Consider the following 16358-nt stretch of genomic DNA (forward strand, 5'->3'; position numbering starts at 1 on the left):
TCTTGTTCTGACTGTAGCTACCTCTGGACTTAAAGCTCCTGTTCTTCACCCCTTTCCATGTCCATACTGGCTGAACAACAGCAGCAAAGTGAGATTTGGACCAGAGGTGACATTGCCATTACCTACCCTGTCACGCACTGTCCTAAGAGCTGGGCCCAACATAAGTGTTGCTGATGTGTACTCCAGCCTTGTGCAGAGATACAGCGGTACACCCAGCCGACTTCCTGGAACAGCTAGTAAATAATAACACTTCCCTAAACCTGTTGGGAAAATGTATGGAATTATGTAAATCCTTAATTACAACAACTGTTCCTGCTCTTCAGTGAACATCCATGAACACACACACACATGCAGAACCTTCATTGTGCAATTGTGCACTGCTGCCAGCAAACTCTCCTGCCTCTGGTCTGGGCTGGTGGTAATGTTGTGAAGATGATAATGTTTGTCTTCTCTGTACCATGCATGCGCACACAAGCATCGTTACCAGGTGGTTGGGGATCCCCACCATCAACACGTGCTGTTGCTAGGGCACGTCCCTTCCCAGACGGCCAAACTTCTGTCTCACAGATTTAATTTCTTCAGGAGATGTGCTATAGCTGAAGCACACAGGACAGCAGCACTGTACATCTTCCTAATACAATTACTCAGTGTTTTAGATAACAAAATTTACATGTACATCCATATGAATTTCCCCAACTGGGTTTGCTCACTGTTAGAGTTTGGGTCTGGGCTAGAAGCCTCTAAATGGCAAACGACTGGCTTTTCTGGGAGAAGCAAACTGAGGAGTGTGGTGAAGACAGTCTTACCAGGTAAAGGCGGGAGATCTACTTTGGCTCTGCTAAGTGCACTGTGCAGTTCCTAGAGCTCATTTGACTTGCAATGTGTATTGCCATCTGGAAAACAGAAACATCAACGTCCTCCTTATCCTGCTTCAGTCCGAGAAGCCTCACCATCTGCTAAGCTTATGCTCTGTGGAATTTTGATGTGTTTAAATGCTTCTGAGGGCAGCAACCGTTGTTGAATGCTGATGAGATACTCAAACTGAATCAGAACTACTGATCTACTTTGCCTTAAATATCTCCTGGACAAAAGGAGCTGTTATAATGAATATGCCAGAGCATCTTCAAACCAGGAACCACATTATGTCAACCAGTGATTCCTTGATCTTACCCATACTGCCATATGACATGGAATTTATCTTTTATATGTGGTTTTACAAACATACCAGTAAAGATGATGAGGTACATACATCCACTGTTTAAATGCCTCTAAAATCTTCAGCACAACCTGCTGTGCTGCTGCACAACACAGGCAGGCTCACACAGGGTCACCGTGGTGCCATCACTGCAGATGCTCACACCGCCCAGCTGGAGCCACGAGTGCAGTCTCTTCCCTCTGTGACTTGAGCTGTTTTCCCCCCCAAAACATAGCCTCTTAGCACCCCAAAAAACAGCCACACAAGCCTGTGTTCATACACACATGAGTTTCCATTCACCTCAGCTATAAAATGTTTACATTCAAGGATCTGCCCGCTGGGACACTAGGTCTCTCTGCCTTTCTTGTGCAAGCTCTTCCAGTATGTGAATGTTATTTATTACAGCAGCCGTTTGGATTCAACCAGTAAATAGTTGCTGTTCATTCCTTCATCTTCACAAAATGAAACAACTGCAGTAGGAAAGGAGCATTTCATAATGGGAAATGCATTGCCCGTGGTTAAAGTAGAGCCTGGGAATGAAAGGCCAGGTCCATATTCCAAACCTGGTAGAAGAGACCCAGATCTGGCAGAACAGACCTAGATCTGTAGAAGAGTCTCCTTATACAGTGGGGAGAAGCTTTAAGCACTCAGAAATACATTCTTTTCATATGGGAACTATGTTACTTGTGGCTTTTCACAACCAGGAAAACCAGGCTTAGGTGTCTAAATATTACAGAAGGTTCAAGGCTGAGAATCCTGAGCCAAAAGAGGCCCAGCAAGGTAAGTGCCAAGACCTGGTCATTTCATCTGCTTTTAACTCTTACTGTTTTATATATTTCCCTGTTCTAGTGATGTCTGGTGATTTTGACCGTCAGTTCTCTCCGTGCATCACTGTGGGGAACGCACGAGCACCCCCGGGCCAGCGGCAGCGAGCTGCTCAGCACTGCTGTGCTCAGCATCCCAATACGTGGCTTCTTTGCCCATCTACCCTTGGTGCTTTTAATTGTGGAGTTCATAATTTAGGTCTTGTTCACTTTATTGCTGATATGTGAGGGTGAGTTTTAAGTCGATGTAAAGGCTGAGGTTAGAGAAGACTGCTGAATTTCTTGAATGGCTCTTTGCAGCCTGCCTGTCTGATCAAGGAGACAAAGAGCCGTCTGTACTGCTGGAGAAGAAAACTGAAGTAAGAGCTCTCAGGGACATTTAGTACAGGTTTAAGAAATAGATTTCATTTTCTTCCACAAAACAAACTTTGGAATTGCATAAAAATTGATGGGATCATGGCCTTGATCCCTTCTAATACATTTTAATTTAAATATATTATTTATATAGCATGCTTACTATTTTAAAATAATCCAAAACTTCTCTTCCTCTATTTTGTTGCTTTACCAGCATGGATACACTTATTTTAAAAAATCTTTGAGTAGCTTTTACATAAAATTATAAGTATGGCATTATAATCACAATAGTGCTTTGCAGGTGTCCTGGTTTTGTTAAAAACAAGTTTCTCTTTTAGTGATTTTGCCTGTCAGCTAAAGCTTTCATATTAGCTGCATTTTCCTGGAGAACCAGACACATGTTTTGGTAAACCTAGCAATGGAATGCAAACTTATTGATAAGCATGGATGGACATCTTGTGAGAGGGGCAACAAGAAAACCGGTGACCAAGAAACTGACCAACTGTGTATAACATTCCATTCACGTGAATACTTCATATAAAGTGGGAGATCACGAGGATTTCGTCCCTTTTCCTTTTGCCTTTTCTCTTTTCCTCATGGCCGACATTAGGAGAGGACCTTGCTAGTCATCCCTGCGAACTGAGGCTGAGTGAGAGACTGAATCCAGCTTCAGTTGGCTGCAGAGTCCAATCGAGGACTTTGGGTGCCAGCTCTGCAGTTGCTGAGACTTTCAAGATTGTTTTTGTATATTTTGTATTATTTTCTCTATTCTTATTAGTAGCATTAGTAAAACATTGTTAATTTTTCCAACTGTCTTCTCTCTGTCCTTCTTTCCCTCCCGATCGCCTGTCCTGAGTGGGAAGGGGGGAGAGGGAGGGGCACAAGGGGGAAGAGTGTGGGGGAGAGGAGGTTAACAATACATCTGCCAGGGTTTTATTGTCACCCCGCAATCTTAACCCTCGACAGCAGGTACACATATTAACATTTGAATCTTAAAAACTAGTTTGGGGCAGATTTTTTAGTGGATTATAATACTCAGTGATGTCCCGTTTCTGCCTTAAAGAAAAGCTTAACAGTGTAAGTCATATCAATATTCTACTTGCTGAGACTCTGTACCTCCAGGTGACAGTCAAGTCCTACTAATAGTTCACTGTGCAAGCCGTGAAACAACAAAAATCGTCTGAATGACAACCAGACAGAACAGGCAGAGGTTTGAGCATAATAACAGGGTTTGCCAAAGACAAGAGGGGTGCGACTGTCAGGAAAGCATATGCTGACCCTTGGGAAGCCTGGCTGCGGAAGATTCATGTGTCCATATACAGGAGTACAACATGCTTTGAGTGCGAGAGAAAAATCCTGGAGGTGTTAATTCTTTACTGCTGAAAAAGCACATGGTGGTTCTCAATATTACTATAGGGAACATCATCATTTTGCATGAGATTAATCTGTTACTCAGATTAATTAAGTTTTCTATTGAGCTAAATCTTCAACGTTGTTACCAACAAGTCAAGACCAGGACATACGTAAGATACCAAAGAGCTCATCTTGTGGAAACAGCTCTTGTCATAGCCTGATAGGGCTTGTAAGCAGATTTTTTTGTCTGTCTAAGACATTTCCCTATAGCTGTGGCTTTTACAATAATAATTGAAGCATTGAGCATCTTGAACTGAACACCACTCACAAATTGTCAGAGTTAGAAAGACTTTAATCAAGATATTTGGGACAACCGTCTACTTCAGGTTAACAGAGGATATCCAGGCATTTCCATAGTGTAAACTTTATGAGGCAAAGCCCATACTGAGACCTGTTTTCACTGATTGCTGGCTGAAAATGTCTGACTGTGGAGGAGTCTGGTCTGTAGCTCTGCAAGACCGTGTCTCCCAGGTGCAGGCGGTGCAACCCCAGCTGCAGTCATGGAAACGTTTGGGTTGGAAGGGCATCTGGAGCACATCTGGTCGAAGCAGGTCCAGTTAGATCAGGTTGTTCAAGGACTTGTGCGCAGGGTGGAACGGGAAAATTAATTCAGTCCAGCTTTAAGTTACGTTCACTGGGCCTCCAGTGAATCATCATGTGCAAGGGCAGAGCTGAGGCTCGCGAGAAACATTCGCTCATTAGAGCGGCTGTGAATTAGTCAATGGTAGAAAAATTACTTGGCTGCCTCATGAATCCTCAGTGAATAGAAAGGCCTTTTGCAGAAGTGAAAAGCTAACTTTCCTTGAATGCTGCGCTAGTAAATAGTTACTAACACGTGAAATGCAATACTCCAGACAGGAAAGCTTCTTCGATGAAGGGAACAATCTTGGATTTTCTATACCATTCATCAAATACACTGCCACAGGTCTGTCCTTCCAGTTTTGAAAGATAGTACCTCAAATTCGTGATAATCCTAAAGTTAAAGGAATTAACTTGAACTTTGAAATATTTATTTTTCTTTGTATCCAGTTCGTCAGGATAAGTGAGGCAGCAATGCGGAGCGGGCTGCAGGCTGAGGAAGGGCTGCATAGCGCTTCAGTGTGGCTTACAGGGACCAGAGCTCTAGAGCCACCATCGTGGGAACACACAGAACACACAGAAGCCTGTAAATGCATGAGGATTTGGTCAGAGAAACAAGTAAATCGGCCCAGGACAGCTGCACAAAAATTCCTGTCTCAGAGAAGCGACAGAGGGGCTGAGCCACAACAGCGGTGGCAGATGTGAACACGCATGGTCCCGGTGGCTCTGCCTGTTGAATGTAGTGACAGAGCCTGTGGCATTCTTGAGACCCGGCTTCTTATCTCAGGATCATCTTGCCTACTAAAATCACATTTTAAGAAAAAATAGCTCCACTTAATTTCCATGCTGAGTCCTGACTTAGCCAGCCCAACACATTTGCATCTCATGCGCTCGGTGCCACGTCACACCCCGGTCAGCGCCACCTCTTCACGTTTCACGGAACAATAGGTGTCTGGGCTGTTAATCCATGTAATGTACACACTTGTTCTTTAGCTGAAAGTCTGGATCACAGCCCTGCCTGTAGGAATCTGGAAAGAGAGCAAGTCCCAGAGCGGACTGTGTCCAGTGAGCAACGTCAGTGACTCAAACCCAAGACCACAAGCCTGCTCAGCTGCTTCAGCACCCTCAGATCTTCCGTCTTCATCTGGGTCATTCAAGACCTCTGTTCACTCTTGGATAGTAGGTATGATACTACTAGAGCTGAGTCTGAAGCAAATGCAGCTTCCCAGCTAGCTCAGGCCATCAACTAATTAAATAACTTTCTAATTATTTTCTCAAGGACCTTATCTGGCAGTGACTTATTTTTGTCCCCATGTAATTTCTTGTTATCCAGTTGTATGTGGTCAAGCAGAGCATCAGGAAGATAAACTGGGATGCACATTTTCTTACTAAAAATATAGATACTTTTCTCATCCGTCATACACAACGGACACCAAATGTCCTTTTTCCTGTTAAATCCCTTAAGTGGCCATGTCTAATGATCCCAGCATCACCTCTGTAACTTACAAACCTACTTAATGGAAGTAAAACTTTCTCCCGTTGTTTCTCTTCACCCTGTATGTCGAGAGTGGCTCCTAAAATATCAGCCTGTTCCTCTTCATTCACAGCACCCACTGTCTTCTCATGCCCACAGTGCCGTACCTGAGCATGTGCTCTCCAGGCTGGAGACCAGTGTCCCTCCAGCTCCCCTGCGCCCATCGAGCGCCTCCCTCACCAAAACTGCTCTCTGGACACAGCTCTTCCTGCAGTAACTATTCTCCTTCCAGCTCCCATTTGTGCTCAGAAACCAGCTACGAGCCATTTAATGACGGTAGATTGGTGTATGTTTAAAGATACCTCGTTATTACATTTCAAGTAGTGAGACCTGAAATAAAGCAAACTTTTATTATAGATTTAGTTTTGATGAACAAAGTTGAAATACAGGTAATAAGCATTAATGAACAGCTCAGATATAAATGTCCTGGCATGTTTTTAATCTTTTAATTATACTTTGCATCTCAAGTGGTTTTTAATAGGAAGTAAAATCCAGTTAATATACAGAAGCAGATTTCATAGATGTACATCAGAAAGATACTTTCAGCTTCACTTCTACAGATACAAAGCAGACAGCTCATCAAGGTGCAGTATAGGTTGCCCAACTTCTTTATTTTTAATTACAATTAAACTCTAGTCCATATTATAAAAAAAAAAAAAAATATGATAAGGGACAAAAATTAGAAAGTGCAGAAAAAAATGCACAGGAAATAACATTTATTTCTGTAAGAGTCACAGAATACCTTTGGTGCCAGCCATCTGAATGACTGCAAATACCAGTGGTTAACACTGGCAGAGACCGTCGGTGGCCGCAGCCGGAGCGGTCGGACGCCTTCAAAGGCCGATTCAGCGCGTGGCCGGTGTTGGGGCAGGGGCGCAGCTCTTCCCCTCCGGAGCGCAGCCTGAAACGGTGCCATGGGTGGTCAGACTTCAAAGGGAAATAGGATTCCTCATCCTATTCAGCTGCCACATTTCTCAGTGCTTTGCAGAATGCTAAACTGATTTTTATCGAAGTTCAACTTTTTGGATTTAAATGTGGTGGTTTTTAAAAAATTTTTATTTTGCTTCTGAAATTCAACTGGATTTGACCACCTCCAAAACCAAGTATATATTCTATATCCTGTAAAGAAAAATGACCTACAGTTCCCTGTAAATCAGTCGGACAATTGTCAAAACAAATAGCATGATGATTCTGCTTGTTAGTGCTCCATTCCTGAATATTTTTTTAAGTTTGAAAAAGCAAAAGTATTTAAAGAGGTTTTAAGTACTGTAGGTATTTTTGTCTTATCTGCTAATGCATCTTTTAAATGTTATAAATATAAACAAAACAACAATTTTTCCATATACAGGGTTAGTTTTGCAAACTTGGCGTATTTTTTTCCAAATATGTACACAGATTTATTTTATACTCTACCTAAGCTTTATGCCAGTTTTCACTAAATAAAATTTAGGAGAGTAAAATACAGTATACACAACACATACCACTAAACTACTGTATTGGTAATTTCAGGTGCTGTTTACATCACAAATGAGATATGATTTAGTATGTTAAATTTATCTTGTCCTTTGAAAGATTTTATATGCAACTTGATCACTCAGTGTAATGCATACTTTGAAGTGATTTATGACAGATCCATTGCAACAAAGAAGACCTTCTGGCACACGTATTTCAAGGCTCAGAGAAGCTGTCTGTATCCTTTATCCTACAAACAAAGGCAGAAAACAAGACTAAACAGGAGTTGGACTCTATGATCCCTGTGGGTCTCTTTCCAACTCAGGACACTCTATGATTTAAAATTGTTGGACTGACAGTGCATCTTTCAGAAGAGCCAGTCTCGATTGAATTACTTCAGTTGATGGAGGTGTTTCAGTAGGAATTTATTTTTATGGTTTACAAAAAGCCCTTTTAACATGAATTGTCTATTTTCAGTTTTAACTTTGGTCAGGTAACAGATGAAAGCAAGTAACCCAAACACTTTTTGTTAGAGAAACTGACTATGAGCTTCTCCCCAGTAAGGCAGCTGCCCCTACCCTGACCCATCACTGCACCGCTCTGCCTTCGGGTTGCTGTCCCCCACCATGTTTGTGGGCATTCAGATGATAGCCATTTCACTTCACAGATACTACTCTGGTATTTCGAGGTTAAAGCATCCAGAGATCGCGATCTCTTCAGCTGCAAAGGTCACCTTGGGAATTCGCAGTCTGTATGTTGTTTCTGTACAGCGGCACTGAACACACAAGTGCCACAGTCTCTGCCACTGCTGCATTTCACTTCCAATGGATGTTGTGGTTACTGCTCAGTATTTCACACTTCTTTGAAAATGAATCTATTTTTAAGCCCACGGTACTGCTGTAACTCCAAAATTACTTTGTATTCTTTTTTTTTTTTTTGAGCATTTACCACAAAACCATGATTTTTTATGGACTACATAAAAAAAGGGAATAATATTAAATTTATTAAAAACATGTACCAACATTTTAGGAAGGTTGCAGCAAGCACATAATGTGGAAATACATAGTCTATGTAATCTAAACGAGGTCTTTAACTAGAAGTCATTAAAGAAAGAATTCTAAACATTAGGATGAAAGAACTAGTTCAGTTTCTCACTCTTCCACGACCCTCTGTGTTCACGTGAACAATTCCCACCATTGTTCTGTCTCAGTTTCTCACTTACACAGGAGGGATCAAAACATGGCAATGCTTATTACCTCACACAGCTCTCAGAAAAAAAGACATTAAAGTGCCTTAGGTGCAAAAATACTCCAGTGATAGAACAAACATGCTACATCTAGTTAATAAGAAATATCAACTCAGAACTCTTACTATACAACAGTATGTTTTATTACTAACAAAGACAGTAATAACAAAAGAACTGAACATGTGTATAAAGTTACCCATTTACAAACATGACTGCAAGAATGAAGGGTACTTAGTGTGCATTTTCACAGGAGATTTTTCAGAGCTTTCTCACTGTCCTCAGCAGCAAGAATGCTGCATATTTTTAATAGGGAAATTATTAAAAAAACCCACCATGTCATATTTAAGGCAATAAGTTATAAATTCTAAAATGCAGACACTGCAATATAAAGTAAATACATTCCATTTTTAATACACGATGGATAAAACAAATAACTTTGGTTTATCAGAACTGTAGTTCCTGTTGATTCAGCATTTACATAACCTTTGTGCCACGCAATTTTGCTTGACTGTTCAAAGCATCACCATGAAAGCTGCCCACATTGGAAAACAACAATATCTCTGCATAATATCGAAATACTGAGAAATATTCTCATTAGCAATCAAATGCAAGATGCGGGACAGTCTTACAAAATGCATTGAGATTTAGGTTTAGAAAACAGCAAAATCCTGGCTCCAAATTATCTCAAGCAATAAAGCATGTTGACTTCTTTGGAGTCAGGATTTCTTAAGAACCGAACGACAAAATTCTTATTCATGTCAGTAGTACTTGCTCCTGAGAACCACCCTATCAAAACAAAGGCTACATGTATTAAGGCCTTTTTGATTTAAAGAAAACAGACTGCTGTAGCATATAGAAAATAAAGCTTTGTAGAAAAAGTTGTAAGGTCTTTTAAGTAAATATATTGTTAAGCCTGTATATCAATAACCCAACAAGTTTGTTTTCTGCAAGATATATCCCTACAGAATATTAAAAAATTAAGTTACTTGCATAGAAACAACATGAAACATACACTTCCACTGCAGCTCAGCCAAAAGCCCCGAAGTGTATCTACTTCAGATTCTGTCCCTCATACTGCGAGAGATCCGAAGCGTTTTCTTCTTTGGCACGATGTGCTGGGACATCGCAGCAGGAGGGGCTCGAGGCAGCATTTTCGGAGGCCGCGCTGCATCTCGCGCGTTGTCCCTGCAACAGGACGCGGGTGTCTGAGCAGCCTCGACCAGATGTGCCGTGTACAGAAAGGGACAAGCTGCTTTCCTCAGAGCTAAATAACTTCGTCTGAGCACCACAGGACTGGTGACCTCAGGAACAACCTACGGGAAGCACGTTAACTTCACCAAGTTTGTACAGCACATACAAACCAGTAGTTCTAAATACTGACCTTAAGCAGTCAGTTATTTACAAAATTCATTTCTATGTACAAGATAAAGCACTTATAATTCCAGGCTCCTTTTCATATTCAGTGTACAAGCTACCATAAAACAGTGTTATAACTGATACAACATGACACATAATTTATAGAGCATTTATAAATTTGTGTATCCCTTAAAGTGACACTGCTGTTTATAACAGTAAATATATATATATATATCAAAGATGCAGATATGCAACTGGAATTTTTATGCCTTAAAAAGTAACAGTGCTTTCTAAGCATTATTTTAATACAATTCATTACAAAGTGTTCTTTATACTGAGAATACTATTTGTTTCTCTTTTTCTTAAATTACTGCTAGTCAATCCAGCTGTGTCCTATAGAACTTCAATTTCCATTATTCCTGGATAGGATTCAATACAGTACAGTATTGCTGGCTGTCCCCACAACAAAACTTAGATATTTTTGTTTTTCTAAGTGCAAAGCAAGGGATGTGTGTTTTTTAATAAGGCACAGAATATCTGTTATTTCCAGTGTAACACAGAATCTATGTCAGTTTTATACATTGAAAGTGTTCATATAAAGTGTCAATCTTTCAAGGGTTTGAACTGTTTACTGAATCCAGCTCTCTTCTGGTATCTGAAGCTGAGTAGACGAGCAGTGATACAGAAGCTGACTGTGAAGCATCAGGTAGTCGGGAACAGCTGCTTTGTAACGGAGGAGATTCAATAAAATCACTTTTAGGAGTTATTCTGTAAGTAATGAAAAATAAAACACAGGAAGTTCATTTTAAGCACACTGCATTACACTAGAAAAAAGACATTTTTAGCAACAAAAATTACAGTATATCTTAAGCTATATCATTTTCAAGAAAATGCAATACAGTTCTGTATACTCTTCCAAGCTTAGGTCACCATCCTTCTTTTTCAGACCTGTCACCTCTCAAAATGATTGCACTGCAGCCACAGATTGCTTGAGGATCACTGTTCAACAATACGAAAATATGCTACTACAAGCTGAAGCTCTGAAACTCAATGCTTAAAAAGAAATACGGATCTTACAAAAAGCCCATATGCTAAAGACAAGTGGCCGTGTGAAATATTTTGTACAAATTACAGTACTCTTGACGGCTACTGACCACTGTTTGTATATTGAGAGTATCTTCAGAGACAAGACACGGAAAACTTACCAAATTAGTGGTAAAACACGTGAACAAGCGAAAGACTGAGTTAAGGCGCCTTACCTTCCTTCACCTGCTCTTTTCATACTCTCGGCCACGCTGCTCACATCACACGTGCTATCTGCTTTGTTTCTTTTTTCCACCTGATCCACGGTCAGTTTAGAACCAGATAACATTTGATCTCCACTGTCTTCGGCTTCCTCGACTCGTCGGGCTGATGTTCCATCTGCCTCTATCTCTTTCTCAGATGTCTCTGGAGAGGTTTTAATTTCTGCGACAGTTTCTTGGCTTAAGTAATCATGGTTCGTGATCGCTACTGCAGAAGTTCCGTGATTTGTTGTGCCACCCGTACTGGTCCCCATTGACTTGGAAATGACTTTCAGTCTGTGTGAAGTTGATTTGTAGTGCTTCTTTTTATGTTTAACTTTGGAATTGTGCCTCAAGAAAAATTCGCATGATTCTTGCAGCACTCTTCGACTCTCACTGATGGGACTGAAAGAAAATACAAGCAGGTAACTGAATGAAGAGGATAACCTTAGATAGAACGTAATATAACTTCGTGAAAGACCAACTAATGACGCAATCTGAGCTGGATGTTAATGAACATTAGGAAAAAAAATGTATTTGAAAAGAGGAGAAAAATAAAAAACCAGATCATAATGGCTCCAAAGTAATTATGTCTGTGGAACAATTTAATAAAGCAGATTTATACATTTCTTACTTCTGCAAGTAGGTCCAATTACTTCAGCAGATTAATCATCTAAGAGAGGAAAGCAGGATTAGCTCGTAAGCAGCTGTATTACCAAATTAACTTTATAGAAAGTAAACTTGGTTCAAGTGAAAAAAGGTAAGCATTATAAAAATGACTTCGTTATTTTTAAATTCTTATAGCTGAAAGCAGTTAACATCTGAAACACAAGAAAAACTATAAAGGAAATGGAAAAAGAAGGGAAAGGGAAACGAAGCTATAAGCTCACCATCAAGGAATGCGGATGAAAAATAAAAGGAGCTTAAAGACTGCTGCCTTGGGAAATCCAGAGAAATAAAAAGATCTAAAACCACAGCATAATTTATCAGTAACACAGATAACCTAAAAATAAATAATCAAAGAAAAAAAAAAGAATGGAAAAAATGACAACTACAAGAAATGGAAATGACATTCATAATATGTTTCAATCCATAGATATAAATTCACTAAAATGAAGTAATAAAACTGAATTATTCTGTTTCAGGGGGAAAAAAAAGGCAACAGTAGATTAATACAATAAAAGTGATACTAAGGAGGGTTCAAGGAAAATTAATTTTAAAGTAAGACAAGCCTGGCAGAGGAAAAAAAACCAACAAAAACAAAAAAAGAGAGAGTTATTATGGCATGATAGTAAACACAGCTAAGTACTGTGCCAAATAGTCAGAACATGTGAAGGGATCTAAACTGATAACTGAAATTATCTTCCCTCATGGGACTGAAAACCAGATATGTATCAGCCAACGCTAAACACAACATGTCTTCTGCTCAACGAACGACAACAACTCAGAGGAAAATATTTCCTGTCTTCTGAGAATGCTGTTAAAGAGTCGCTGCATATGTAAAACTTGAACAGACTCCAGTGAAATTTCACTGATGCCCATACGCAACAATTACACTCTGAAAGAGTCTAAGGATATTGTGATCACCTGAGCTATAGATTTGAAGAAACATGTCTGAAATCCAACTTATGTTAAAGTATACACTTGAAGAAACAGGAATAAAAAAATTGTTCTTACTCTCTTTTGCGGTTTCTGTTGAAGAAATTGGCCCATTCAGAACAGGTCTTTTTACTTCCCACCCAAAAGACTGGAGATATGCCAACAATTAATGTCAGCAAATATTTCATCAGAAACAAAAATATTTCTGGTCTTGCTAGTACCTTTGCCTGGAAGATAACAAAGTTTAATACATTTAATAAATGCAAAAAAGAAAATATACTTGCTATTTTTTTTTCAGATGCAGAAAACAGATTATGTAAAAGAAAGACCTTCTCCTTATGGCTGTTGTTCTTTGTTGAGGCTTGTACTGCAGACAAATGTTAGACATGTAGAGTCAAGTCAGACCTGGTTCATGTCTACAGCTGAATACACAGAGATTAGTCAGAAGGGAATATTTTTCTTTTAAATTGAAGGGAAAGATAATTGGGGGGGGGGGGGGGGGGGTAATAGTATTAGTAACCGTGTTCTTCAGAGATAGTTTGTATGTATAAGATTTATCCCTTCAACTTAAAAGAAACAGTAAGTGGATGAGCTGGGAGTTAATCAGATTAAACAGCATCTTCAAGGAGCCGCAGGGAACTACACAGTAGTTTTCTGTTTATTGCAAAATTAATCCACCTATTTGCAGAACAGGATCATAGGAGCTAAGACATTTAACTCAGCAAGAGATTATTATCTTCTGCTCCCATGCTGCAAATTCAATTTACTTTATCTGGCTTATCTGCCAGTCCCATCTATGAAACTAACTATTTTTGTTAGCCAGGCAACATTAGCTACCTAAACTGAAGTTTGGGTTTGTTTGGTTTTGTTCTGGCCAGTGTAATAAAAAGTGTACAAGCTGGCTCAGGTAAGCTAAGGCTGGGCACACCATGTTAAGCTGCTCCGCAGTCAGCACAGGCTGTTTATTACAGGGACAGATCCCATTAACTGTGTCTTTGTGTAACACCCCCTGTTGCTATTTACTCTTTCCAATGGGTTAATTAAAGGCTGAGAATAGATACTCTTTCTGCATTATTATGCCAAGCTGTTATTTAAACACTACAAAACAAGGTGGGTTTTTTTTTTTGTTTTGTTTTGTTTTTTAAAGCATAAAAGCCTTGTTTTCAACATTGTATATTATGGACAATTTAGGCTGATGCAGAACTCAGTGTAAAACAAACTGAAGACAAGGTGCACTTGTTAGGAATGGTAATGGAAGCAAAAGTAAGCAAGAAGTCTGTGAGCTGTGCTACTATCAGCTTACACTGCCTTCAGTACAGAGGATGTTTAAGAACGCAGATGGATCAAGCCTTATTATTCCATAATGCTTGTGTTTATATTCCTCTTTTTAATGATAGTTTATTGCAGTAAAACCATGGCTGGTAAGTGCAAAGCAATGAAAGATGTCATGAGACACTTGCATTTCTCTCAGGGATGGTGTTGTCTTGTATATTTTTTTCTTAAATTGAAAGAAATAAACCACAAATTACTTGTGATTCCTGGAGTTTTATGTACTTACAAGAGATTTAATCCACAGAGAGTGCTGAACATGAACAATTTACTTTAAAAGCCTTTCCAAAGAAGCTGTTTTTTTAAGAGTCAAATGTTAAACACAAACACCTCCACAATTTAAAGTGCTGTAGGGTTGTGTGGTTTTGCTTTTTTTATTTGCTCTTTGTTTGGTTGTTGTTTGTTTTTTTCCTTCACATTACTGAAAAAGCAGCTTTCAAATGGCAACTATTGTGGAAAAATATACTGCAAATTTGTTTTGTAATTTCAAGTGTTTTACACTTCTATACTTTGAAGAAAAATACTGAAGTGATTTTAAATATATGGTTATAAGCAACATTTTAAATCCAATTTAGGCTCAATTTTCAAGAATCATTACTTCAGCTTCAACTGAAATTGATGAAAACTCACTTTGATACTGAGCTAGTACTCAAATACTGAGCAACTACTTTTAGGAATAGACACTGAGAAAAATGATCCTCCCCCAACACAATTTGTAACATCAAGTTCAAATACCATAAGGATTACATATTCCCTTCGGAGCTGTGAGCTGGAAGTTAATTGCTGACTGCTATCAATTTGATTTCAAAGCAGACTTATCATACCACTGATTTTGACTTAAAAAGCAACTCATCACTGCATGTTCTTGAACTGATCACTCAATGTGAAAATAATTTACTAACTGCATGGCAGACACAGTGATGTATAAAGGCTTTTGTTAATCGGCTTTCCAGTATTATTTATAAAGGAAACGGCTACTTGCCTGATAAGGACAAGGAATATGGTACTGGTCACAGTGGTCAAATACCCAAGTAGTTTCCCAGATTTTCCGGTTCACCAGTTCATATACATAACATCCAAGAAGTGCTACGAGTGGCACCAAGTATAAACCACTAAAAACTCCAATTCGGATCATAAATTTCTTTAGCTTCTCCTGGTTTCTGCCATCATGCTGTATGACTTGTCGCACGTGATTCAAAGAAATAATACCAGCTAAAAGAAGAGAGAGACCGAAAAAAACACAAAGGCACAAGGGCAAAAGCACAAAGTACAGAGAGGCATCCAGATCGTAGAGACCCACAAAACAAACCCCACTGATATTGTCCCCTTCAACTTTGTTCATCGCAAGGAGCATAATGGTTAGAAAACCAGGTGTTCCCCAGGCAACCGCATGGAACCACATGGCCTTTTGTGCAATAGCTTCACAGCTCCACTTCCTTCCCGCTGCAAGGAACCAAGTGATGGTAAGAATCACCCACCATATAGTTCCTGCCATAGTAAAAAAATACAACACCATGAAAAGGACAGTACAGGCTTTGTTTTGGGAGCCAAGAACAACTGTTTCACCAATTTCTAACTTATCATCTGCCTCGTTACAGGCAGTTTTGTTCCCAAGTAAAAATCCAATAAAGTACATTAGAGAGACTATGCTGTAACAGACGGAGTAATATATGATAGGCCTCTCTGGGTATCTGAACCTTTTAACATCAATCAGAAAAGTCAGGAATGTGAAAAGCGTAGCACAAAGGCAAAAGATCGAAACTATTCCGATGAAGCTTTTTGCAACATCCAATTCATAATTTTTGAAGTACATATTGGGACAAGGGGGTGCACACTGATCAATTCCTAGGAACTTGTAGCCTTGTCCGTTGGTGGTGTGTAGGTGCCGTGGACACCAGAATCCATAATCCCTCCGGGTCTGGCCTGGGGTCTTCTGAGTTCCATGGACATTAGTGGTTACAGCACCAGTGGCAGGAAGAGTCTCATCACAATCGACTAGTCTACAGGAATAAACAGAAACGAAAATATCTTAACACTCTTCATTCTCAACAAGAATTATGTCTTAGAAATATGCAAAAAATCTGCTTTTAAGCACTGTTAAATTTTGTAGATAATGCAAAAATATGCATCATATGAAATAATCAGGTGGCATTTTAAAAAACAGACTTCGAATATTTGCAGTTTAGAAGACTAT

At 39.5% G+C, this 16358-nt stretch overlaps 1 protein-coding gene across 2 annotated transcripts in view; it reads right to left on the reverse strand.

Annotated features, from left to right (window-relative positions):
* Positions 1-8724: 8724 nt before the first annotated feature.
* FZD6 (frizzled class receptor 6) overlaps positions 8725-16358 on the reverse strand; it is a 31941-nt gene continuing 24307 nt past the window's right edge. For both annotated transcript variants that reach the window (XM_080339918.1, XM_080339919.1), the window contains 4 exons: positions 15147-16164; positions 12914-13062; positions 11213-11641; positions 8725-10721 (listed from right to left, as the gene is read on the reverse strand). In XM_080339918.1, the coding sequence (XP_080196044.1) occupies positions 10565-10721; positions 11213-11641; positions 12914-13062; positions 15147-16164 (1753 nt within the window). In that variant the 3' untranslated portion in view covers positions 8725-10564. The remainder of the gene's footprint in view (positions 10722-11212; positions 11642-12913; positions 13063-15146; positions 16165-16358) is intronic.

The sequence above is a fragment of the Nesoenas mayeri genome (genome assembly GCF_963082525.1).
Source record: "Nesoenas mayeri genome assembly, chromosome: 2".
Taxonomy (NCBI): domain Eukaryota; kingdom Metazoa; phylum Chordata; class Aves; order Columbiformes; family Columbidae; genus Nesoenas; species Nesoenas mayeri.